Source organism: Corvus hawaiiensis, chromosome 6 (assembly GCF_020740725.1).
Source record: "Corvus hawaiiensis isolate bCorHaw1 chromosome 6, bCorHaw1.pri.cur, whole genome shotgun sequence".
Lineage (NCBI taxonomy): Eukaryota > Metazoa > Chordata > Aves > Passeriformes > Corvidae > Corvus > Corvus hawaiiensis.
This window is the reverse complement of record NC_063218.1, coordinates 17,140,904-17,167,904: the sequence shown is the minus strand read 5'-3', so window position 1 is coordinate 17,167,904 and position 27,001 is coordinate 17,140,904. Positions and strand designations below refer to the sequence as shown.

General features: G+C 38.8%; 1 protein-coding gene across 1 annotated transcript in view; it reads right to left on the bottom strand.

Annotated features, from left to right (window-relative positions):
* NRDE2 (NRDE-2, necessary for RNA interference, domain containing) overlaps window positions 1–8,545 on the bottom strand; it is a 28,777-nt gene extending 20,232 nt beyond the window's left edge. The window contains exons 1-4 of the mRNA XM_048306474.1: window positions 8,411–8,545; window positions 4,499–4,607; window positions 2,222–2,434; window positions 1,588–1,737 (exon numbers count right to left, since the gene is read on the bottom strand). Coding sequence (XP_048162431.1) covers window positions 1,588–1,737; window positions 2,222–2,434; window positions 4,499–4,607; window positions 8,411–8,489 — 551 coding nt within the window. The 5' untranslated portion in view covers window positions 8,490–8,545. The remainder of the gene's footprint in view (window positions 1–1,587; window positions 1,738–2,221; window positions 2,435–4,498; window positions 4,608–8,410) is intronic.
* Between the last annotated feature and the right edge of the window lie 18,456 nt (window positions 8,546–27,001).

Below are 27,001 nucleotides of genomic sequence, written 5' to 3'. Positions count from 1 at the left end.
TGTAGGCTCCTTTGGATGGGCTTCTGTATTAATGCAAGGAAATGTTCTGAAGGGTCATCATAGGACCAGTAACCCACTACGGATGTTGAACTTGCAATTTCATCTCTACTAACTTGAAATGCAGCATTGCATAGGACAGACACATTTTAGTACAAGGCCTGGCTGAAATCTGTTTGCTAAGAATATACCTGTAGCTTTTGGGCTTTTTTACAAGGGTATCTAACTACTCAAATAAATCTCATGATAAATCTAGTATAAAATAATCAATACCTTCACCTCCCTTTCAAACATAGAAACAGAACAACAGAGACCAAAGAGAGCACTTGCCCAAAGATGATTCATAACGCAACCTGGGATTTCTGACCTCAAAAACTTACCTTTGAATCTGTCCCATGCTGCCATCTCCAGATGGCCCTGTAGTTTGCTACACAGAATGTTTTTAAAAACAACTAAAATCATGCACTTTATGCCCATTATTTCATGCCATCTTTTGCCTTTTAAAACATTTATCCAAGAATCATAGAATGGTTCGGGTTAGAAGGGGCCTTACAGATCATCTCATTCCAACCCCCCGGGCAGAGACAACTTACACTAGATCAGGCTGCTCAAAGCTCCATCCAATCTGGCCTCGAACACTTCCAGGGATGGGACATCCTCAACTCCTCTAGGCAGCCTATTCCAATGTCTCACCACCCTTACAGTAAAGAATTTCTTCCTAATATTCAATCAAAACCTACTCTTCAGTTTAAAACCATTTCCCTGTGTCCTGTCACTACATGCCCTCATAAAAAGTCCCTCTCCATCTTTCTTGTAGGCTCCCTTCAGGTACTGGATGGAGCCTTCTCTTTTTCAGGCTGAACAACTCCAATTCTCTCAGCCTTTACTCATAGGAGAGGTGCTCCAGCTCTCTGGTGGCCCTTCTCTGGACTCACTCCAAAAGGTCAATGTCCTTCTTGTGCTGGGGACTCCGGAGCTGGATGCAGCACTTCAGGTGGGGTCTCACCAGAGCAGAGTGGAGGGGCAGAATCCCCTCCCTTGCCCTACTGCCACATTGCTTGGGATGCAGCCCAGGATACAACTGGCTTTCTGGGCTGCCAGCGCGTATTTCCAGCTCGTCATCCACTTGCTCTCATCATTGCTCTCACCCACCAGCACCCCCGAGCCCTTCCTCTGGATCTGTTCATCCCCCAGCCTGTGCTGACACTGAGGGTTGCCCTGATCCAGGTGCAGCACTTCCACTTGTTAAATCTCATGAGGGCCCTCTTCTTGAGCTTGCCCAGGTCCCTCTGGATGGCATCCCATCCTTCAGAAGCGTTAACTGCACTACTCAGCTTGGCGTTGTCAAACTTACTGGGTGTACACTTGATCCTGCTGTCTTTGTCACTGATGAAGAACACATGAGATAGCACAGGTCCCAGAACAGACCCCCAGGGGATACCACTTGCCACTGACACTGGCCCAAAGCCAAGTCAAATTTTGAAATAGGCTACTCAGTTATCTTTTCTCATCTTCTATATAAAAACGTCACAGCCAGACTCAAGCAACTCTGTGATAGTTTGGATACCAATAGAGAACAACGTTCCATACCTTGCTATGTCCCCACGATACAAGGATTTGTAGGCCCAGTTTGCAGGGTCTGGTTTCTTGTCTATCCGAAAGGTGTCTGCTGTGGGAGCCTGGATATCATCAAGCCAAATAGAGCGACTGCTCGTAACATTTGATGCTTTCTTACCTAGACTGCAGAAATAAAAGAAACATTAAATCATACAACAAATTTTCTCTTAAAATGAAAAACAAGGAAATGTTAACTCTGTGAGGAGGAAGTTACACTACAAGGCAAACCCAGCCACATATTAAGATTCTTGCACTAATTAAGAATGTTTAATGCAACCCCTCTCCAAACCCTCACAAGAGATCTGTGACAGGAAACAAGATGCTTACAAAAACTGAACATAAGCCTCTACATGACTTTAAAAATTTATTTCATAATCACCATACCATGCTTTTGCTCTGCACAACAGTACTTCACTGAATATTTTAGTCACAGTTTTTTTATACGATTAAACAAGTGGTTCTAAATCTGTTTCCCTTGCTTTGAATGCACGTTTAGTCATATAAAGCTTAGAAAAAGATCATCAACCAGTGGTAAAAATTTCAGTTGAAGAGACAAGCACAAGAACACAATGAGTTTACATCTTGCATGGTATTAATATATACATACTTTGCTGCTGCTTCCCTTTCACTCCTTTTGCCACTTCCTTTGTCCTTGATGTGCTTAGTGTCCACATCCGATTCACTGCTACTGGAATCTCCTTTGGTTTTCTTTTTTGTCTTCTTACTGTGGTGATGCTTTTTCTTTTTCCTTTTCTTACTTGTCTGTTTCAGACTCTCATCTGTATCACTCTCCTCGGACAACTCAGATCTTGAAGTAATCCTGCTCGGAAAAAAATACATACATCTATATATACACCTATACAGCTAAGCAGTAAAACTGTTAAGGAATACCACAAAAAGAAAGTTCAGAACATTTTACTCTTTACATTTTTTCTCCCTGTATTTTATTTGAGAAGGTAGCAGTAACACATACAGCAAAAGTGATATAAATCTGCATTAAATAACAACTATATTTTTCAGCTGCTGGAATTACTGACAACCAGCCTTAATGTTTTAATTGTCAAGGCATTTTGATGTGTGATCTGCACAAATATCCATCTGTTAACATTGCCAAACTAAAGAAGATGACCAAGATGATAAAATTTCCTAACTTTTCTAAACAACTTAGCTCAAGCTAAACGACTGAGAAATCTTCCACTGTGACCTGCAAAAGAAAAAAAGTCTGATTTGTTTTCCCTGGGATTTTTTATGACTTACACAGGAAGTATCAAAACCACGCTTTTAAAATCACTTCCAGATTAGAAAATCAAATCTCACCAATCAAGAAACAATTTTTTATGACTACGGAACTGTTATCATATAATACAGTATAATGTAATACAATAACACTACGTACAACAGACAACTGAGTTATTGAGAGATCACACAAAGGACACATAGTTTTGGCGAAACACATGTATATTACTGTACATACCACATAAACTCCCACACTTAATAATCAAATGAATAAGGGAGGTCTTCTCTAACCCTTAATTAAAGCACAACTTCTTTTTAAACTTTTTTTTTTCTGCAATCTTTCAATGAAAGATTTCAATGATTTAATTTCAATTCTTACAACTCTCAGTATTCTGAATATTTCAATAAAAGAAAATACTGTATTTCAGAAACAAGGTATCTCAAGTAACAGCCCTGACACAGAAAGAAAAAAGAAACGAAGGACGAACCATAAGCAGACCTTTAAAACAAACACACACACTTCTGCAAACCAAACAAACAAAGCAAACCCTCTCAAAACCACCAACTACATTGGAGCAATTAGTTTCTATTGAACTGAGATAAAACAAATTAGTTTTTATTAAACCAAGTACCTGAGTAATAGGCAAAAAAAACCCCCAAACAACAAACACCCAAACATTTTTCTGCACACTAATTTTTGACACAGTCTTTTTCAAAGATAAAATTATTATGGTGGGTTTGTTATGTGATTTTGTCTGATGGCAACTTGCAAAATCCTTAGTTTTATGACATTAAAGTCCTACAAAGATTTGAAGAAACAGAATTAGAATACATGACTGATAAACAAAACACTGATTGCATTTCAAACACACAATGCATGTAAATGCAAGAATAAGTACAGAAAAAGATGTATTCAGGTGTGCTTGGTATTATAAAGATTTTCCATATCATGACCACCACCAATCATCATAAAAATGGAAGCTTGCATCAAATTAAAAGTGACTGAAGTTTTGAACTCGACAACTACAACTTGACTGCATTCACTATTGAGTGCTAGTTACAGTGTAGATAGGCCAAGTATAGCAATGAGTCTAGTGAACATATTAAAAACAGTTTTTCAGCAAACACGGCTGCTTAAAGCTCATTTCTGTAAAAGGATATCATCACCCACTTCAGTTGACCAGCATATTCTACAGCCAGACACAACCTGATACATGTAATATTTCATTATTTCACATTGTCAACTGCTTTTTAAAAAATAAAAAACTCAACTGTGAAATGGGTGATTTCTCTCGTTTCCACAGAGAAATCACAAAGCTAATGCTTAACCTTTAGATTATTTCAAGGGTCACTTAAGACATTCAAAAGCTAATGAAGAATCATGATTGCTCAGTTCCCTCTCCATTCCAAAATAACAAATCCCAAAAGAAAATGGGAATGTAATTGCATACGTACAATTTCTCATTATTTTAAGTTAAAAGACATTGGAAGCATTATTCATACTTTTACACATGACTCAGTTCAAGCATTTTAAAATACTGAACAGTAGAACGAAAAGCTTTTAGATTCTGAATTTGGTCTCACATAACAAAAGATACGCAAGACAAAAGAAAGAGGCTATTTCAAAAGACATTGGAGTACACTCTACCTTACTAATGGTGACTTTTCAGGAATGAGATCAGCATCTTCTGTAGTTCGTTGGTGCAGTAATAGTGCATCTTCTGCAGAGAAGCTTGGGTTACTCAGCCAGTCTAAATCTGCAGGTCAAAAAAAGTGTGAGATCAACACAAATTAGCTTGCTGTGCTTTTTTAAGTTAGGGGTTAATCTAGTCAGCAGACAGCTAAATTCACAGTAAATGTCACTAAGTCATGTGCAATAACTGAGCATATTCGAAAGCAGTCCATGAAATTTCCATTTAGCTCATACTGAAAGCTATGTTTAATACATAGCTCTATACACAAAAATACACAGCTCTACACACAAAAAAAGAATCTATCCAACATTCATTTTTATCATTTAAAATTCTAACTTTATATATTTATATATGTATAAATTTGTTACATATATATAAGATCTACTGTATCATAATATATTTACCACTATATATTAATTATACATTAATGTCTATATACAATATAGAATAGAAATATTTACATATTTAAAAAGTGAAATTGAAAAAATTACAGAAAGGCATAATTAAACAAAAGGAGTAGTTAATGAATGCAATACAATTTATACAAACTAACAAAAGTATACATTACTGGCTGTGCGGAAAATACTCTTCACACAATTTTATTGATAGGCACACCCATTACTGATAAGTAACACTCAAGTGTTTTATACATGGCCAAAACATGTCACTGAAATATCATTAGACTTGTCAATAGTGTGAAAGAAAGCCACTGGATGCTAATTTGTATATATTAGTCAGCATTAAGCATCCTGCACCTAGACCTCTGCATTTCAGTCACCATATAAGATCAGACACTGACAGGATGTGGAAGGGAAACTTTCTGTCACAATTTTACTGATATTAAAAGTTTTATAACAATTTTCATAGAGATTTCATTTCTAGAATTCTTTAAGCATGTGAAATTTCTTAGCTATTAAACAACAAAAGTTATTTTGTGTAAATACAGAACTTAACAGCAGCCCCTCCAGTGTCACACTGATAGAGATAATAACAAAAGGAACAAATTTGGTCTCCCTGCCTCTCCTCCATGCTCTTTACAATCACTTCTGCCTCAGTGCTCTTCCTGTCACACTCCTGTCTTTGTGTTCTTGACTACACTGACCTCTACCCCTCAACAGAATGAACTTATTGTCTGTCAAGCCAGATACCTCTCCTCCTTCTAAAGTATTTTTTTCATAAACAGAATTTTGGTATGAAAAGCTTTCTTCTGTCTCATGTCCCTGAATTGTTGTCCACAAAAGGATTTAAAGCAGAGCAGACTGCAAAACAGCTTGTTAACCTAAGCTAAACACATCAAGAAGTACATACGATAAAGCAAAGCTCCAGTTTGTGTTTCCCAAGAGTCCACTCCCATTATGAAAGGCCCCATAAGGAGGGATCACCTCCCTGGCTCGTCTTGAACCTCCATCTCTGTGCATGGGAGAATCCACAATTCATGGCACTGTCAAGACCAAATCACACTCCCCCACGACGAGCCTAACCAACATGCTGCAGAACAGCACCATGCACCATTTCCCAGCCTGTTTCTGTAGCTTGGTTCTACCTGAGCAGCTAAGATCAAGTTGCATCTTTAATGCATTGAAGAATCACTTTGTGAGAACCAAGCCCTGTAGCACAGTCAATATACATCTGTGGCTACAGCAGGGAAGCTCAGAATTCTCCAAGTACAGTATTTTCTGAAGAATTTAATCAAACTGACCTAATACTCAGAAAAAAATGAGCCATTTTTGCCATTTTGCAACATGCAAGTTCAAACTGCTTGTAAATAATCTCAAGTGAATCAGTTAGTGTTTTAAAGTTTGGAATGCATTGTGATGTTCGAAATGCTTGTATCCAGCTATCTCTTCAGTTGTTAGGCTTTTTTCTTGCGGAATGTCTAAGAAGTTTATCATTTTCACAGACCAGATATAAAAGACCTATTTTGCGATAATATGCATGTACTTGTTACATGTTTATGAGCACAACCGCAGCAGTAATCCAATGGCATTCTCTTTATACCTTCTCAAGCAAAAAGAAAAATGACAAAATTACAGTGCATGTCTACACCAACAACTTTTAAGAGCTAAACGAAGCCTTTTGTTGCCTCTCAGGATCCTGAAAATCTGCTTTCAGCAAAATTTACTGCACCATCTGACCTATAGCATAGTTCAGACTGCAAATAATGCTGCATGTGGCGCTTACTAATGTCATCAGGGTTACTAACTACTACTGCTCTCCTCATGGCTACAGATAAATTTGCAATTTATCTTCCACCAAACACTAATTAAGCTTGACAACATAATTGTAACAAAGCATATACAAAATTGCAGCACTCTAGAGGCTGCTGCAACTCAGCAACTGGGCAACACAGGAAGCATAAGCACCACTTCTGTTTCTGTTTCAGACAGCACTTTCGCTTTAAAAGTGGTGTAGGAAGGTTTTTAAAAGTATGATGCAAAGTGGTTGTCTGAATGAAACATGACCAACATATATACATTATTACTTCAACTTTTACAATAAAGCCATGAAGCAGTCCTAAATGTCTGCAAAAAGCACCTCAGTTTTACATAACACTAAAATCAAAATACTCTGGGATCTCTGTATTACGATGCACTTTGGCTTCACAGCAGCTCTGAGCAGAGAACCATCTATCAGAGAGATACTAAAGTTGCCTGTCAAGTTCTCAAGTTCTCACAAGCTGAATGTGTGAAATTTGATATACACCACCATAAATGTGGTTCTGAGTTAATATTTAATTTTTACAACTTACATTAAAACGTTGCTGTCAAAACCAAAGTACAATATTTACTAAAACATAAACCAAACAAATTATGTTCCAGTTTTGTCAATAATTCTCACACAAAAATCTTTCAGTATACCAAAATGTAAGTCATAAACAGTGCTAACAACTGAAATCTGGATCCACAAGTCAATCTCACATCTTTTTCTGTATAATCTGATCTTCCAGACAGGTGGCCTGAAGCGACACAGACTACCGTAACAACCTTAAAGGCTAAATTCCCAAAGTTTTAAAATACAACCAAGGTCTTATTACCAGAGAATTTTACTGTATCTCTCCCTGGCAGAACAGCTCCTCTATTCCTAGAAGCTGTAATTTGGTATCTTATTATGTCCACTACTCCCTACACCAAGAGTCATTACCAGAAAGGGTCCTAAATGCAGCTAGAACATTTCTGTACTGGCAAAGCAAGTATCAACCACTGTTATGCCATCGGGGTAAGGCAGAACTGGTTAGAACAAGAAGCTAACGCACCATACCGACCGGACCAAATACACAAGAAATTCAGCCTAGGTAAATGCTTCTCTTGTTTCCCTTTGCTGTGGTGTCTAGAGAATGGGAAGATTTAAGGGTGGTAGAACCTGGCAAGCAAAAGGAACGGTTAGTTCAAATCCTGTCCAGTAGAATTAATAAACGTAGTACCTACTTCACTGCTTGGCACTACACCAGAAAGTGTTATTTCCTTTAATATTATTATTTACTTATTAGAAGTATTACTCGCAACTGCAGGTAAATGTGATAGAATGAATCATAATCCAAAACACGTCCTTCACAACTGTGATTTGGCTTAATAAGCAAGGAATTAAAAAACATTTTTCAAGATATCCAAAGATAGTGGGGAAGGGAAAAAAAAAAAAAAAAGAAAGTAACAACAACAAACCACAAGCCCCCGTGCCGCGCTCCGCAGCCTCCGGGGGCGATGGTTACGGGCCGATGGGCCCGGGCCCAGCGGCAGCACCGCCCCCGCCGCCGCCGCTCCACGGCGGGGGAAGCACGGACAAGCACGGCAGCCAGAGCGGGGCCAGCGGTGTGTGGGGAGGGCCGCTGGAGAGCTGTTAAGGGAAAGACGGTTCTCCCAGGACTTTACCTCTCGTGGAGCCCTTGGAGCTGCCGGCGATGGGCTCCCCGGGCTGGGCGGCCCCGGCGAAGGCCGGGAACAGCGCCATGTCTCGGCGGCCACCGCCGCCCCCCGCCCGATCTGCCCGGCGGCAAGATGGCGGCGCGGCGCCAAGCGCGCTGGGACTGGTAGTTCTTCCGGCCGGACCCAAGATGGCGGCTGAGGGCAGGAAAGCTTGGCCTTTTGGCCGCTGCGGGTTCTCGTGTATCGTGCGCCCTCCGCCACCGCACTGCGGGACTGGCGGAGGGGACTGCTGCGGGAAAAGGCGGGATGGAGCTTCCAGAGCCAGCCCTTCCTTCCCACCACCCTCATCCTTCATGAGGTTCTCCGGGACAGAACTCCCAAGCGATGTCTCCAGGAGACTGGAATGCTCAGCTGTGTAAAAGATGATGCTGTAAAAGGCCAGGCGGCCTTTCTGATGGGAACTAGTGAGTGTATGCCTGGAGGCCCGAGCACCCTCGTAGCCTGTCTCAACAGCGTCAGGGAGGGCACGGGGAACAAATAACCTGCTGCAGTCGGGCCTCTCTCAGCCTCCTGACCGGGGAGTCACCCATCATGTCTGATAGCATCCATGAGCCTGCTCTCCACAAAGGAACTGGAAAAATTATTTCTTTGTGCCTTCTGGGACAGGATGTTCTGCTTCTTAATTATGTATTGTCTGAACCAGTATTTCCTTTTTTTTCCTCTAGCCAATGCCTGATTCTTGCATTGTGAGGGGAAAAATAACCACCCTAGTCCCTTTTTCTGCAAAATTTTATACCTTATTAATGTAGTTCAGTATTCTCCTTCCTAGACTGAAAATTTTGCCTTTTTTCTTTGTATGCTAAAGCCACTCCATAATAGTCTCCTTGTTGAATTTCTTTAGTTTTTCTAATTCTTACATTAATACTAATGCATGACCAGAATTTCATGTCATGATTAAGCTAGTGAGTTTAGGGATTGTATGGAATTATGACAACTGGCTTGTTTTGTGCTCCTTTTTCAATACCTTCGGATCATTCTGTTCGGCTTTTGTCTTCTCCTGAGCTACAGTATCTGTCAAGAGACCATTTATGATTGGCAAAAGGTAATAGGTAACTACTGTGTGTAGACGATAGGAGTACCTTCCCTATACACACTACTTCACATCTACCGAGCTGATATTTTTGTCATTTTATAATTTATTTTTTAAATACTTCAGCAGCCTTTCCCAGTCAGATTTCCAGTTGATTGCCATGAATACCTGTGCACCATCTGCAGACTTTGTCAACTCTACAGTCGCTGCCATTTGCAGCCTTTTTTTAGATGTTGATGAGTTCATCCTTTAGAAAACTCTAAAACTATTTCTTAATCCTTGTTTACTACCTTTAGTTTATTGTTAGTCCATAAAATGCTATTCATCAACAGCAGATAAGTATGAAAGTACAGAGAGAAGAGGATTCAGAACAAAATAGTGGTCATGGACACTGATAGTCTGGAAGTCATCAAAGGAGTGGGGCCTGATTTCCAGCTTTGAAAGTTTGGCTTTAAGTTTATTCTCACCTACTGATATGAAGCCAAGTTTTTGTTCAGGTATGTTAACATCTATGAAGTTTTGTAGTAAAACATTAGAAAGTAGAAAATGTAGTATGTAACATACAGAAATATGTATCTACCTAGAACTGATACAGAAGATAGGGAAGACACCTAAAAGAGGCACATTACCAATTTTGAAGAGACAATTAAGAAGTAATTACCTTTCCACGTGCACCTTTTAGCCTTTATTCTGAGAAGAGAAAACATGTAATTTTGTGTTTCTGTCTGCCTGGCATAATTTCTCCAGGCAGTTTTAGAACTCATGATCAGTATCAACCAAATTTAAAAGAAGGTTACAGGTTATTACATTGCTGCAAATCAGATGAAAACAGGTAGGAAGTCAGTGCAGGATTTTGAGTGGGAGCAAAACTCCAGTGTGCGTGCAGTTCACATTGGGAGACTGTCCTACTGAGAAAGTTGAGTCAGAACTCTCCTGTTCATGGAAATATTTGTTATCATCTTATTTGGATAGTTTCTGAAATCTGTAAATGTGTTTATTCTGCATACCTCAGCAATGGGAAAACTACCACCAATCTACAGAAGAATAATTATTTCCCTATTCTCTTAGGAGTGAGACTCAAAGAGCTTTCAAGCTTTTGATGCTCTAGTGCAAGAGAAACTAAATAGATTTAATTAAAAAGCATTCAGTTTATTTGCTGAATGTCATTTTTCACACTGTCTCTCAGCTGCTCACAGTGATGGTAGCTAATGGCTTCTCAACAAAGAGAATACAGAAAATGTGCTTTTCGAGAGTAAAGCAAATGACCAAAGATAGAGTTTATAGGAATCCTAAACACAGATTTATGTCCTGTGTCCCTGAAAGTCATACCAAATTATGGCTAAAGAGAAGGATGCATTAACGAAGTGTTATTATTGTTGCCATACATCTCTTACTGTGACAAAAAACCCCCAACCAAACATATTTAACACTACCACAAAATTGAAAGCAATTTCTTCCATTATCACAAGTGAAGTTAAACTTGTGTGAATGTTGCTCTTAGATTATTGCACAAATAGTTGCTATTTAATGTTAGTAGAAGTTGGCTCTCTAGTAAAATCTACTTTGACATTTCCTTGTATTACTGAGCGAGCAGGGCCCATTTTGATGAACTGTAGTTTTCTGCAATGTATTGAATGTATTAAATAAGTAAGTTGCCTCAACAGAGTTTAGCCACAGTTTTCCTTAGGATTTACTAAAAAACCTAACCAAAGGACCTCTTGATGTCTAGAGTAAAGAAATACTCAGCATAGTTTTTTTCAGTTCTATCCTAATAAAAGCAAACCATCAAGCCTTTTACATTGCAGGCAAAACCACAATAGCTGCATACAACATGAGTTCCTTGTTAATAAGAAGGAACGAACTAACCAACTAGAGGAACTAACAAGTCCCTTAAGAACACTCTGGTCTGCTTTTTTTGTTTCTACCTATTTAACATAATAAAGTCTGGTAGAGTTAATTTTTTTTAATTAATCAATTTTAAGGATTTTTGTTCTTTGATAAGGATTTTCTTCTTTGAAAAACTTTACAATGAGTAATGTACTGAACTGCCTAAACAGAAGTGAGAGTGATTGATTACAGTAGATTTAGAATTTGAGTTCTTTTGTATGATTCGATTAAAATCATGGCATTATATTTAGGGGCAAAAAAAAGCCCTCTCATGAGACCCATTTTCCTTATTACAATGAAATTGTAGTGGATATTTGTGAATCTGACATTTGTGAAATGGGTGCCATGTGAAGCAGTAATTCAGATCTCCATTCTGGTCACAGAGCTAGAGGAACAGTTGGGAGCCATCTTTGGCTCCCCTGAACAACCCTAATGCGATGGACTAGCAGGCTTTTGCTCCAGCCTTTTCAAACCTCACTGATGAACTGAGTGCTGCCAGCATCATGTGATGATGCACTCATATCATTATTAGAATGCTTGTGCAGCTTACTCCGACATGGCTTTGATACCCTGCATTTAGCATATTCCAAGAGTGAGAGGAACTGGGTGAATGTAAAAGGAAGGGGCTATAGCTGTTATCTCCCTGCAGTGGGACTCGTGGAGCACAACAGGAGTTTCCAGCCTTACTCTACATTTTCCCAGCCCTTCCTCATGTTTCTTTCACTAAGAAATCCTTTTGTCTATGCCAGCACTACTCAGATGTATTGAGATCTACTCAGTAATTTTACCAAGGGCTAATTTTTTATTGACACCTACTCAAGCAGGCAGAAACACAAGAACTCTGGTTTCAGCTCTGCCAGGTGCGACGTGTAGCTGCTGGGCTGTAACCTCAGCACCATCCCATGGCTGGCCTTGCCAGGAGAACAGCACGGAAAAATTATCTCCTGCAGGACCATCACATGTTCAGGACTTCAATGGTGCTATTGAAGTCCCTATAGTTATTTAATTTCCTCTTTCTACCCTGTTGTCAGGGTGCTGTGTGGGCTGGCAGCTCCTGGGGGCCCAGGAGCTGTGTGGGCCAGGACAGGAGCTTCCCAGTCAGGAGCAGGGAGCACTGGCAGCACCAGAGACAGCCCTAGTCTGGAACCAGGCACCACCCTGGGGACAAGGACAGGCTGGGACAGAGACCCACAAGTATGCCCAGCCTGGAGGGGCCCATGGCTGGGGAGGGCAGGGCTGTGGGGAGCTGGAGACTGGCTGTGCTCTCTTTCCCAGCAAAGCTGCTGTTACACTTCCCAGCCCTTCACCCTTCCCATGTCTGATGTACCTCCACCAGCTCTCCTCCCTGCCTGCTTTCTCTCCCAACTAACCAGATTCATGCTGCTTGCATCAGGCATGGCATGGCTGGGGCATCTCACAGAGGAAAAGATGTAGAGCTCTCCATCGTCTCATGCTTTGCTGTTGTTTGAGAGAGGCAACTCAAGAAGATGTCTTCTAAGAAAAAGTTCTTCTTAAATGTCTAATGTTATTCTTCCAATCCTCAAAACTGACAGATCAAAACTAAACACAGCTGGATATGAAGGTATAGTAATTTTACATCTGTCTTTCAAAAGGGCTTCTCTTGTATTTTTAAAGGGAAATAACTCATATTTAGCAAAAAATTCCAATTACTAATGTCCTCTTCAGTTTTTAATTATCTACTATATTACATGTACAGTAAGTATTCCAGTTGATGATACTATATAATACTGCTATTATATTTGATGTATCATATTTTATCCTCAAAGGACCTACTTTGCAGGTCAGTATGTATATTCTTCCTAAAGTATTTTATACAAATATTTTGAAGATTACGTTATAAAAATGCAATTCTACCGCCTTCTTCTTACAATGTAATAAACAATACCTGAATAAAATCTTAGTGGTTCAAATTATTAATAAAATAGGGATATAAAATTACATGGAAAAGGTGAAATGTTTTTCCTTCAACAGATAAAATTAAACAGAAAATAAACATACACAAGTTGATCAATGCATTATTGCTAATATTTTCACAAAGGCTGTCAGGCCGTCTTTCTAATGCTTTAATAAATCTGGTGGTTTATTTACTGATCCAAGCCCTATCTGTAAGATCTTCACTTACAAAAAGCTTGCTGGGCTATCAAGTGCTTGCTGGGTAGATCAGTTATTACAGGTATATTTGTGATGGACACGTAATAAAGGTAACTGATTCAGTTCAGATACACATTCTGATGCTACACTTCAAAAACCTAAAGGAGTTTTTTTACTTGATTCTTCAAGCTGCATGGCAGTGCTGGCCTTGAACTTCAAATTAAAGCCATGGTCAGACTGATCTTGTAGGCAAGTTTGAAATATGTATACACTGTTCCATTATACAAAACAGAAACAGCAACAAAATTAATATGAAAAATCTGTATCAAAGCCATACTCAAGAGAGGTCTATGAGGTGTTTAGACATAAACCTCAGACTTGTAAAGTATTTTAAGTTCTGCTATGCATGCATGTATGCATATGTGAATATAAATCTGTTATTTCTATATAGATTCCAGAAACATGAGGGTCTTGATATTGTTCCCAGTACATTTACTGTGAACAAAACACAGTAGAAGAGAAAGGAGGTATTTTGCAGACATAAGCAGAGCATTTTGTTTGCTAGAAAGGCCCACTAGCATTTTATACAGGCCTTCTCATCATGAAGACTAGAGAATTTTAAGAAATTCAGAATGATCAGAACTTCCTGTATATATCCAGACCCATGCAATTTTATCCAGTTTCTTTTTTGCAGAGAAAAGAGGCGACAAATTTTAATCCTCAAAAAAAATGCAAACCAAATCAACCAACCAAACAATCAACCACCCCACATCCACCCTTATTTTTGGCCTAATTGTATCTTTTGTACCCTGTAGTTCTGCCATCTTTCTTTTAAAAATACCACAGTAATAGATCGTCCTGTAAGAAAAATGCTTTTGACATACTTCTTTATTCTCAAATCAAAACAAGTGTTACATGCCATTTTGTCAGAAAACATTCAACTTACTGCATAATTTTGAGGTGACTTTATGGCTTCATCATGCAGCCACAGGTGAAGCTTCCAGTTACTGTAATGAAGTGAGTTTTTTGGTTTTTTAGTGTCTTGGGATCATAGGATCAGATGTTAATTTGGAGGAGGAGTCATATTCCTAATGAACCTTTCAAAATGCAGCCTACATGCTTAAATAGTATTTAAAAAATAAAAAAGCTACACAAACAGAATTTTCCATTTTCTATTGCATTTAGCAATTCTGCATTTTCCCTGGATTTCATTATTTATTTCTTATGTAAAATCCATGCTAATTTATCATTAGACTTTTCCCCCAAGTAAAGTTTATCTTGGCATTTATCCCTAGTCTCTAACCTTTTGTGACTGTATGTCTGGAAGGGATGGTCCAAGTCACCGAGTTCAGCCTTCTCTGTAGAAAACCTCACCACATAAGTCTTTTCATATATTCAGTTTTGAAATTTGTTGGGTTTTTCTACCCACAACTGATGTAGAGAGACAGGTCCAGAACCACGATGTTCCAATGCTTAGAAACATCCTGGCTTCCTCCTTAATTACATTCATGTTTATATCCATCTGTTTCTAGGCCAGCAATTTCCTATGGCTTAAAATAGCTCTCTGCTTCATGAGGGTGCTAACCTGGATGTAATCTATGCACAGACAGTAATCATATGCCACTCAGCCTTTCTGCCATTAAATGAGCAATTTAAAATTTTTCGTTGCTCAGTCCACTGAATTTTTTGCACTTCTCTCAGGTCATATTCTGAACTAGAATTGTACACAGTATTCAAGACACGGTGGTACTCAGTCTCTACTGGAAATATTCTACAGCCCTGCATTTAACATTTAGTTGGCTGAATCATACTAGTGGCTCATAAGGACCATAATTACTAACTATAATTGGGCATTTCAAAACAGTTGCTTCCCTTCTATGAATTCCCCCTATTATACCAGAAAATCTTGTTATTAATCCCTAAGGACATGCCCTTCTATTCTGTATTAAATTCAGCTTTACTTCCATTACTGCAAGCTGCTAGATCACCTGTTTTATAGGACTGAAATTTTTGATACGGCTCGTTGTGAGCAATGCCTCTGTTTTTGCCATCAGCAAGTTTAATTAGCACACTCTTATTTTTGTGTCATTGCCTTTGTTAAATAATATTGGCCAAATGTTGGTATAAGGAGCCCCTGTTGAATTCCCTCTTTGGTCTCATAGTCCCATTTCCAGCACAGGCCTATTCTCATCCCTCTTTTTAGCCACTTCTTTATCTAACTTACATTTCTCGTGCTATTTCCCATTTCACCTAATAATCTCACAAGTAGTAAACTGTCAAATAAAAATTAATTGTATCTAACAGGTTTCCATCATAAAAATTCTGCTGCCATTAAAATAAACTCACAGTCTATCTTTGGTAAACTTGAACTGCATTTTATCCTATCTTCCATTTATTTCCATACTTTCATTAATTTCAAACTTTATTTTAAAGCTTTGTGTGTTGTTGTAGACTAACAGAATAATTGCTAATATAGCAAATGTTTATAAAATAAAAGTGATGCTTGCCATATAGCACCACCACAATACCACAGGTGGATTAAAATGTCTACCATACGCCATAAAACTTCATTCCCTAGTTTTTTCGCTGGTCAGTAATGCTCCCCACCCCTTTGAACAAGTTGAGCTCTCCTAGTTTAGCTTCCATCCCACAGTTCTTTTCACTTCACGTATATCCTCTTCTGGCTTTGACTTTCCTTTCTACATCTTTGTCTGTTCTGAAAGCTGCAAAAATTACTCATTAGGCTGGGGAATGCAACTAGAGTATACAAAACCTTTAGGGATCCCCCTTCTTTATGTGCTAGTTGCAATGTGCTGCCTATAATGCTAAATAGTCTTTTGCATTTTGATTCAGTATTCTGCAAGATCTAACTCTGAGTTAGGTTTGGCAAATCTTCCTTGAGTCTGCACCTCCAAGACTCCAAATCATAGCTTTCTTGATTCATTCATTTCTCTTCTCCATTCTATACAGAGCTTTTCCTTGTTTTGTTTCTGACTGTGAAGGTAGTTACTCATCTCTCTTTCATACCTGGAATGTAAATTCCAGACATTTTTTTGTATCTGAGTTAGATAAATTCCAGATCTCTGTCATGTTTGAGCCTCTGATTTATTACCTCAACTACTATGTCTAATTTATCAATATTTGTTCTTATAGTATTTAAAAAGCCCTCTAAAACTTTGTCCAAAAAGTTTTGTTTATTCTTTCATTTCATTTGAAATTTTCAACCAGGTGGGGATGGAGAGAGGACTGTTCTGTTTTGACTTTAAACACAACCATTTTCCTCCCCATCATTACTACCTACATAAATTAGTCTAAAATAGCATCAGTTTGTACCCAGAAAAATAAAAAGCTTTTGTTGACACTTGCACAAGTATCTGAGCTGTAGTGGAATTAGCAGCCCATGTCTTCCACTGTACAGCTGCATTTTTTAATCTCTCTTCAACCTTGTCAGAAATCTTCCTCATCCCCATGTTTCACCAACAATTCAGCTCAGATGCCTACAGAGTTTCCTTTCTCCGCTCTCCTTTTGTGCTGCAAAGTAACATTAATTCAACTGCCAACAAGACCATAAATTTTCCCCAGTTTTCTAGAAAATTTCAATTTGTAAATAATATCACATAGATATCTATTATTGGTATTGAAAAGCTTATTACCAGACAATTTGTATAATGCTTGAGTTGTATGCAATGTCACCTCTCTGCCAGAATGCTGATTGCTGTCACTAGACAACTGATATGACAGGCATTGAAGCCAGTTGATAAATACACAGTTAAAAAAATCTACAACATAGTGGCCTGAAATCCTGCTGTCCTCAACTATTACACTGTTCTTTCAGCACACTGAAGATTATTAAACCTATAAAAAACCCAACCTAATATACCTAAATTATGGATGGCATCACTAAGTCATAATACTGTATGAACTGGGACTAATCAATTATATATTTATTAAAATTTAATCCTCTATCTTACTACCAGTGAAAGTCCCATCATACAGACTGCAGTTATTCTGCTGATGAGCTGTTCTTTGCAACCCAAAAAGCATCAGTATGCTGCACAACCTTGAAAAGAGGAGAATACATAGGTAAGTACAGAGGGTAAGCTCTATAACAGCACTTGGCAATTAATTTTCATGTAGAGAAGAAGGAACATTAATTTTATTTTTATGGTTCTTCCTCAAAGGTATGTCTGTGCTTCTTTCATGCACTTCTTTTTCACCTTACCTGTCCCTCAGTGTTTTGCTACACCCATTAAATTGCATAAAAGCGGTTCTTTTGGCTCAGAAGGTGGAACCAGTTGTACATATATGAAATGGATTAGGAGGAAAAGTAAGGATGATGGCAATTCAAACCTAGTTCATAGTGCAAGAATAAGAATAGCCTAAGCCAAAATAATTTGAATGCCCATATACCTGCATCAGAGTAAGAGCGAAAATGTATATACAATTTTAATATTCTGTATCTTATTTTATACACACATACAGGAGTGGAGCAGTTTGAAATTTACAAATTCCCAAGAAAATTGAGATTTAAAAATCTGTTAGTCTGTACCACTAATATGAACACGCACAACTTTATCAAAATGTTTGCAACCATTCCCATGTGAGCAGGAGGCTGGACTAGAAGATATTCTGAAGGCTCTTCCAAGCTGACCTGTACTATGATGCTGTATGAATTCTCTCTCTAGAATTCTCTCTCTTCACAACCACTATTCCACACCCAGACATGCACAAAACCAGATAACAACCCTTTGTCAAAAAGCTTGTAGCACAGATCTGTCTCCCATATATACTATTCCCTTTTTGGTAATCAAATTCAGGATGATCATGACCACACATGACCATCTAGATGCTCACAAATGGCCAGGCATATATTGTTCCTTTCTTTTTCCAGACACTCAGTATTGTACACCAATCATTTATCTCACTGTCTATCCCAAATACTCTTTCTTCCCTTAATAAACATTACTTTCTTTTTTAATTCCCCACAGATTCTTCATTACTTTCTCTTAGATCATAAATTTTGTTCAAGGCTGTTGGGCTTTCATGAACCCTGAGTTCATTTTCTCAACTACAACCATCATCTGAAATACTTTCTACCCCTCTGGCTATAAGGGTTTTTTTTGACAGAGGACGTCTCACTTATTTTCATGAATTCACTTTACTTACACGAAGTGTCATGTAAATATGGAAAACTTCTAAGATGCTTCAGTGACAGTTTCTTATTCCATACACTTTGCTTTGATAAACAATTCCTGTCTAGTCTTTCCATTATTATCCACATTAGATATGAGCTCTTCTTTCTATAATTTAGCCTAGTGATTACATCAGGTTACCATTCTGAACTAGAAATCATATTATATATATAAAACAATATAGAAAATCCATATAGAAGTAAATAGGAAGGCAGATAATTTACACAATTAATTAATGACTAAGAAATTATTGTTAGTGTTCATCAGTATATCCAGAACAACTTCATTGAGTATAGCTAATCATGGTAGACAATCTTGTGCTGAAAGCAATGAAACGCTGCAGCTGTATTTCCCAGGAATCACAACCATTGATTCCTGATATTTAGGGCTGCTCAAAGTCCTAAAATCCAAATAACACTGAAATGGTATTCCAGCAATGCTATCAAAAGGGTATCTGTGAATTTTAGAATTAAGTATTCTCCTGAGCTAAGCACATTGCTGATTTAATGAAGAAAGTACACCATATGCTTAAATAAAAAACTTCTGGCACCTTCACACTGAAAGGGGAAGCTGCACTCCACCCCAAACTACATTACGGCCCTTGGCAGAAGCACACAGTAGCCTCATATGAACTGCGGAATCTCTAAACACTGTCAAAGCAGCCTTCATTTAGGAAGAGCTACATAAAGCAGGCTCTGCTAGGTTCATCCAAGTTCATTTATAGAACACTGTACCTTCAGCTTGTGAGTTGGTATCCCATAATTGTTAGAAAAAAATCAGTAACACTATACTAGAAAGGAAAAAGACTCCAATGTTGACATTATAGAAGTGCTTGAACAGCCATAATAGTTAACAGAGGCCCTGTACTAGAGTACCACTACAAAAATATGAACCCTGAAGAGTTTAAGACCTTGTCTGTAAAGGATCCTATTGTAAAATGCTAACATCAGGGCTTTTCTTTGGCTGTTAGAAGCTATTACTTTTTATTGCTATTCAGTAAATAACTATTTGAAGAAGGTAAATTACTAGGACTAGCAGTCATAGACAAGCTCAGGGAGAAGGACATTCAAATAATTAGCACAGTGAGTTAGTGAGTTAGTGAGTTGTCAGGAACAACATAAGATGGGGAGAGGTGCTTGGAGAGACTAAGGAGGAAAGGGAGGGAGGGAGGAGAGCAGTAAGAAACGCCAGAGTTAGAAAATGCCAATAGTGTCAATTAATAGCTGTAGCCAAACAGAATTCCTGGTAATAGAATTTGTTCTTCTCAGGTCAAAAGAAATAGAGTATTTTCATGTGTTGTTTTTCCCTGTTGTTCAGGGATCTTCTTCCTTGGGGTTGCCAGCTGTGTTTTGATAGTCAGATTGGGTGGAAGATTTCTCCAGCGGCAGATTCTGACATCTTTTTTCCCTGTCAAGGAAAGAGCTTGACATTCATCAGTTCCGTCGCTTGTCAAAAGGGAATCTGTTTGCTCCTTGTCAAAGTGCCTGCTCTGCATTTATTCCCTTTGTTTGGATTTCTTTTCCTTTTCCATTATGTTTTCTGCACACAAAGATTCTTACCCTCTCAAGGAAAACAACAGTTAGACATATCACATGGCACTCCTAGATGGGATTTCTGAAGCCTGATGATCATCAGTATCCTTCCACCCTGTCCATTCCCTCCCCCCCCGCCACAAGCAGGGTGGTGTGAGAGAGGCAGCTCCAAGGACAAGAAGGCATTTACTTCTCTGCAATGTCTGGCCCCGCCACACCCGGCTGTGAGGCAGAGGGCCCCCGCGGCAACTTTATTTGAAGCCTTTTCTTCACTGAAGTGGATGACAAAGATGACTGGCAAACCCGAGGCTCTATTGTTTCTCATTCCCAACAAGCCATGAAGTGCACTGTGGTACACGGCTCAGTGAAGCAATTCGGATTTTCAGAGAGTACTGTGTGTGATTTGTGATTTTGTAACCCTGCAGTTTTCTAAGTGGTGGTTCAGTACTAAAATGAAGATAATATTTTTTTCATCTGCTGAAATCAAAAAATTCTATTATTGATGCCACTCCTAAATTATTTTATTTGCAAGGCAGAAAAAGCCTTCTCTCAAATCTCCAACTACCAACCATCATTTTTCTTTTTTTTTTTAATATTTCACCTTCTCAAAACATGTTTGGTGATCATGAAAGCATTGTTTTGAGATTACTCCTAATTTATAATGGAATAGTTACTAAAATCAGTGGAATTACAGAAATACAGTTAAACTGTGGCTACTGTTTCATGATTAAAATGTGGCTACTGTTTCATGATAAAAAATGGCACTAGTAGCTTAAAAACTTCTTAATACCCCTGTGCCCCTCAGCTGTGCCAACAAAATTGCCCGCAGGGCTTCTTAACTGAGGTTCATTAAAAAGTTGTCAGCACTAAGTCAAGGAACTGAGTGGAGTTAAAAAAGAATTATTGATTGTGATAATCACTAGCACATTCACTTGCTACCACAACTGAATGGTTGGCATGCCACGGGCAGAAGAAGGAACAGGAGCAAGGAAACGGGAATACCTCATGCTGATAGTGGTGCCTGGACAGCAGCAAAATAACAGACTGTGCAAGATCAGAACTGAAAGCAGGATTGTAACACCCGTTGAGCCAATTCTCAATTATCTATGATTAGATTATCTTCATTGCAGGTTATCTGTGCCACAAGTGTAAAACCAACCACCCTGAATCCAGCATAGGCATTAGCTGAAGCCCACAACTGTACAAACATCTCTTGCAAGACTGTGCGTGGCTTTGAAACACTACATGCACCTTCCCACAGAGCCAGAGATCATAAATTCTGTAAAACCAAAGTGACCTCTGTGAAAAAACAGCTGAAGTTTTTCCTCACCATGCTCCCAGATTCAGGAGTGACAGTCAACATGCTGCAGCCATACCACATTGCTTCCCCTCAGGAACAGCTCAAACCTAGCTGGGCTTCAGGCCAGCTGCAGGCACCTTCACGTGGAAATGATCCCCAGCAGGCAGGATTATGGGAGGCCTTTTAGGTCAGGTGAATATGATACACATGCACGGATCCAGTTTGGATATCTGACCCAACAAACTCTCCTACAAGGAACTGGAGAGATAGCATTGAAACACCAACAGCAAGAATCCTGGCCAGTTTCTGGAGGAAAGTATGGGAGCAGAATGAAAAGGCCAAAATGTCATAGGGTTACACCACCAGTGAGGCATTTACACTATAAAATATCACTTGCAAAAGAAAATGAGAAACATTACAATTAGGAGGAGTAAGGTGTCGAGAAGCATTCCATCTTTGGGTCAGCTCCAGCCCAACTGAGCTGCATGACCCTCAGGATTCAGCTGAAGTTACACAGTGACTCTTTCTTGGTTGGTTGTTACAGTGTTAACACTGCTTACAAGCACAGTTGTTTCCTACAAACTATGATCACCTCTCAGTGTGGAAGTACATTTTAGCGCTGGATAGCTGATTATTCTGTTTTATTTGTATTGCACCATAAATGTGCTTACCATTTTGGATTATTTTAAAAGAACATCATTTGCCGGAGAAAAGCAAGCCAACTTAGAAGTGAGCACAAGTAATTTTACTTTAACGGAATCACTATCGCAGTTTGCCTTTAATGGATGATCAAAAATTCACAACTAATTATTCAGATAAGGTGCACAACTTCATAAAAACAAGTCAGCTTCAGGACTTGCAGTTCTGCATGTTTTGCCTGCCGTGTATAAGCAATACCAAACAAAGCCAAACAAGCTGTTGGCCTGTTCCTATGTTGCAATCTTGTGGAATATTATATTCTCTAGAAGTATCAATTCCTTTTGGCCCCAAGAGTTGCTCAGATTTCTACATCTTTAAGGGTTTTTCCATTAGGAAAAGAAATTGATGAAATTTGATATGATCCTTGTTCTTTTACGAATAATGGGCATTACAACCTGATTTATGGAGCACAAAGAAATTCACATGAATAGGAACAATTCATTTACCTGTAGTTCCTGGACTTTTTGTAGGCAGCTGTATTCTAAACTTCCATCATTTCTAATGCCACACAGACAGAATTAGTGCAGCTTCCCAAAGACTGCCTCAGTTCTGAAATTATTCCTAAATCCTCAGAAAATCAGCTGAACTCTTTGACCCTCCTATTGTCTGCACCTGCACGGGATCCAGTGTGATCACAGTATTTTCTACTGCCCATTATGTAAATCAAAGTTGTAATTGTTTCTTGTGGTCTCTGAATGGAAACTGGCTCTTATGGCCCCTACTTTGAACAAAATGGTTGAACTGTCCAAAACCCAACACAGTTAGCATGCTCTTCAGACTTCATTTTTTCATATTGTCAAACAGATCCCTTTGTAATTGTACGGAATCTCTTAGCCAGATAGCACAGGCAATCCCATGTGGCCATCCACTGAAGCCAAGAGAATTTCTGCAGGGATGGATCTGGCAGTACAGCATGTTGAACTGAGCTCCCTTAAGCAAGAAATCAGCACAAGTGTACAAATCCAACTGTGTCTGAGGGTTCTGTTTTGCAGCCATCTGTACAGGCTTTTATTGTTAAACAGAAGTAAACCAAATGTTGGACTAAATAATACCCATTGATTTAAGCATGGAGGTAAAGAAAATACACATAATTATGAAAGCTGAAAATAACTAGATAAAGCTGGTTTGAATTATTGGAAAACCCAGAAAACATTATGTTTCAGTAAAACACTAAGCATCCACCCTAAGACATGTTGACACTGCAAATTAACACCAGAATCCCAATATGACATTTTAAGATAATCAGATCTAAAAGATACAGCCAGCTGAATGCAGTTTGCTGTATGTCAATTTCTCAGACAAAAGAAGAGAGCCAAAATGTTTCCTCCTTTGTAATGGAACATAAAATCTTGCATCATTTTTGTAGAAAAAAGAATGTGTTTGATTACTGTTTGCCAAGTCAATAAGTAATTGCTTGGTGAAATATATTGCTGCAGAAATCCACCAAGGTCAAGAACTGAGTAAATTCTGAAAACGGGCATGAATACGAAACTACCTGGAGCTGTGGTTGCTCACAATAACTCTGGAAGCCTTTTTACATGTCATGCTTCAAAGTTAAGAAAATCTCTTACTGTTAAGGTTTAGAATACCGTCCTTCATGGGGATGGACTGTTTCCTCTTACCAGGAACAAGTACTTCATTCAAGGACCTCATCTTGCCATGGCTGTAGAAAGATACTGACCTAGTCTGATCTCCAGTCTGATGCAGAACAGTATTTTCTACATAGCAACCTCTGAGCTTCCTGTGATCTCCCTGCTGTTTTGGAGCTGAAGAAAGCAGAGGAGATGCCAATTTCAGGTAATTTTTCCCCCCATTTTGCTTTATCAGTAACAACCATTTTAAGAATAAGGCACATAAACAATGAAACCAATTTATAATTTTTTTTTCTCAACATAGTAAATCAACTATGTTTTAATCTCTGCAGTTAGGTTGGGTTTTTTTTTAAATGCAGCTCTGCACAAAAACTTGACCCACATTCTACTTTCACTTGTACTTGGGGCCACTTTAAGCAGAGAAACACAGCGAGGGTTTAAGGGCTAAAGTGGTCTCTGATTCAGACAAGATCAATAATCCCATTAATTAACAACATTATTTTGCCTTTTTAACACTCTTTGCCACTATTTGTGGCAAAGGAGGCCACAAATTGAATATACACGAGCTGTGGAGCAATCTCCACTGCAAAAGTAGTTCTAAGCAGTCACTAACCATGCATACTGTGAAGTTTTTGTGTATCTCCACTATGCTTTGGCACAGAGCAGGTTCTCTGCAGCCTGGAAGCTCCTCCACCCTGGAGTTGTGTATAACCAGCAGATAAGATCAGCCAGCTGATGGGCAGTGTTTTGGCTGCTGTCCAGGTTAGCAGCTCTTGTCTCTGCACTGTCATTGCCCTCACTGTCTAAACCTAGTCAAGAGCCACCTTTTCCAAGACTCTGGGACCAAGACAAGTTCAGAAATGTGACATGGATGGAGTGTAGGCATATGAGGAAATGAAGCCGACTTCTTTTTCTGGAGATGAGGGAAGCAAGCTACAATTTGGGACCTCAGTATATGATTCATGGACACGGGTGCAGAAGTAGCATAAGAGGGCCGGTGTGGACGCTTGTATCTTCCTGCACATCCAGCACATCAGTCTGGGGACAGAAGTATAATGCTACCAGTTGCACCAAATGCCTGCTCCTATCCAACAGATTAATCCTGAGAGCCCCTGCTCTCTATTAGTCTGTTTTGTTGTCATGGAATCTATGCTAGGATGGATAGCAAACAAGTTAAAAGTTTACATCCAGAAAGTCAATTACATGCTGAGACTGATCAAACCAGCACCACAACGAAAGAAGGCTCAGAACCATAACCTCCTGCCATAAAACCTGTGATAGAATTAAATCAAACAATTGGAGCAGCAGGGTACTATAGAAAAAGCTCACTGTGTAACAGCCTAGTTGTAAGAAACCTGACAGGATATGGCACACAACTACTGACTGTAGGGCTTTCCATAAAGCAACTTGCTCTTTAACAGCCCCTGGTTCCCAGCACAGTAAATGCTCTTCTGTGGGTGGGTGTGTCAGCTACACAAGCAATGGTCTTTATGATCAGTTTGTGCTGAATATAGTGTCTTTATGATGGCTACAAAAAACACACACCAGTAGGATAAAGAAATAAAAGAAGTACCATGCAAATTTGCTGGGTGGAAATGAATTCATTTATACAGAAATTCTAGCAAGTAAATTCTCAATATTACAAGAATTGAAAGCTGTGGTATTCAGAAGGACTGCAAGCTGGCTACCAACAGCTTTACAAACTTCCATATAAGACTGGCAAGGTCCCTGACACCTTCAGTGACACACTAATCTACCACTGTGGTCCCCATTACTAACCTCTGAAACCATACCACAAGAAGCCAGCTATGCTCATTCTTGTATTCTATTTCAACTAACTAGCATATATCGGGTTAATCAAATTTGGATAGCCATTGAAAATAGTCAAAGACAAATCTTAGAAACTATATTCCCTAACTTGGTAAGAGGTAAATTAAATGGAGGATGGCTTAAAACTATTTAATATAATACTGAGGGTTATATAATGCAGCTACAGAGGAGTTCATATAGCAGTTTTTAGGAATTTTTCAGATGAGTGCCACTCATATAAAAATCATACTGTTATGCCAATTTGCTGTCATTCCTAGTCTTTCATAAAAAGATGTGGATACCTATAGTAGCAGGAGATTGTTTGCATTGTAATATACATGCCATCAATGCACTTAGCAAACCCTATGCTCACTGGCTATCATGCTGAGGATGCACCTGCCTGAGCACGCCTAGAGCTAAGAATTAGGCAGTATGAAATACTCCTCTGGTATCTGCATCTGGCAGCAGGTCTCCAGTGAGACATGTATATGGCAATGGGTCTGAATGTGTATCTGTATCCACCTTCAAAACTACCCACTTTGAAGATAATGGAAATTTTGGACACGGAAAAATTTGCTGCTATCATATAACATAGGTGGCTTACAGATTTACAGGTTAATTTCTTGTTGACTGAAAAAAAAAAAAAGATGTCTTATTTTGTACTGTTTAAGACACAGCAACATGTGGCATGACCTTTGAGATACAAGATAACTTTCTCAAACAAAATGCCAAGCTTACCTAACATCCATCTGAAACTGGAAAACCTTTAGATGAAAAACAAATAAAAAATGATGTATGACAATAATGAACTGATTCAAGTAGTGAAAACCAATTATGCTAAGAATTCCTTGTGGTGGCAGGCAGTACTTCACATCATCAAAGTTAGTTCACAGTAATCTAAATGGCAGTTTGTTCTTAGTGTCTTTTTCCAGCAAGAGTAGCAGGGTAGATGTGACTATTTGCAAATGACACTAAATGGAAGAAGTATAATGTACAGTATTTTCTAGTACAGGTACAACTGGGAAAAATCAGGCATCCTCCTATGTGTTTAGATTCCAGGCACTACTAGATTTTCCAGCAGCTGGTAAAACTCTTCAAAACTTCACTGAATGCTGGACAATTTGCCTATCTTAAGTGTTCCACTACAATATCTGACTGTATCACAACCACTTAGATCAACCACTTTCCTAACTCACCCCAAACTTTTCAAAAGCAAAGTAATAAGGTCTTCCTGAAGAATCCTTTTCACCTAAAAATAAATTTGCACCAGTTAAAGAGAAAATAATGTATAATAATACTTGATGTACTAATTATAACATTATTGTGTTCTTGTGCATTTGTTCTTGGCTGACCCAAAAGTCACTTATCGAGTTTATCTGATATC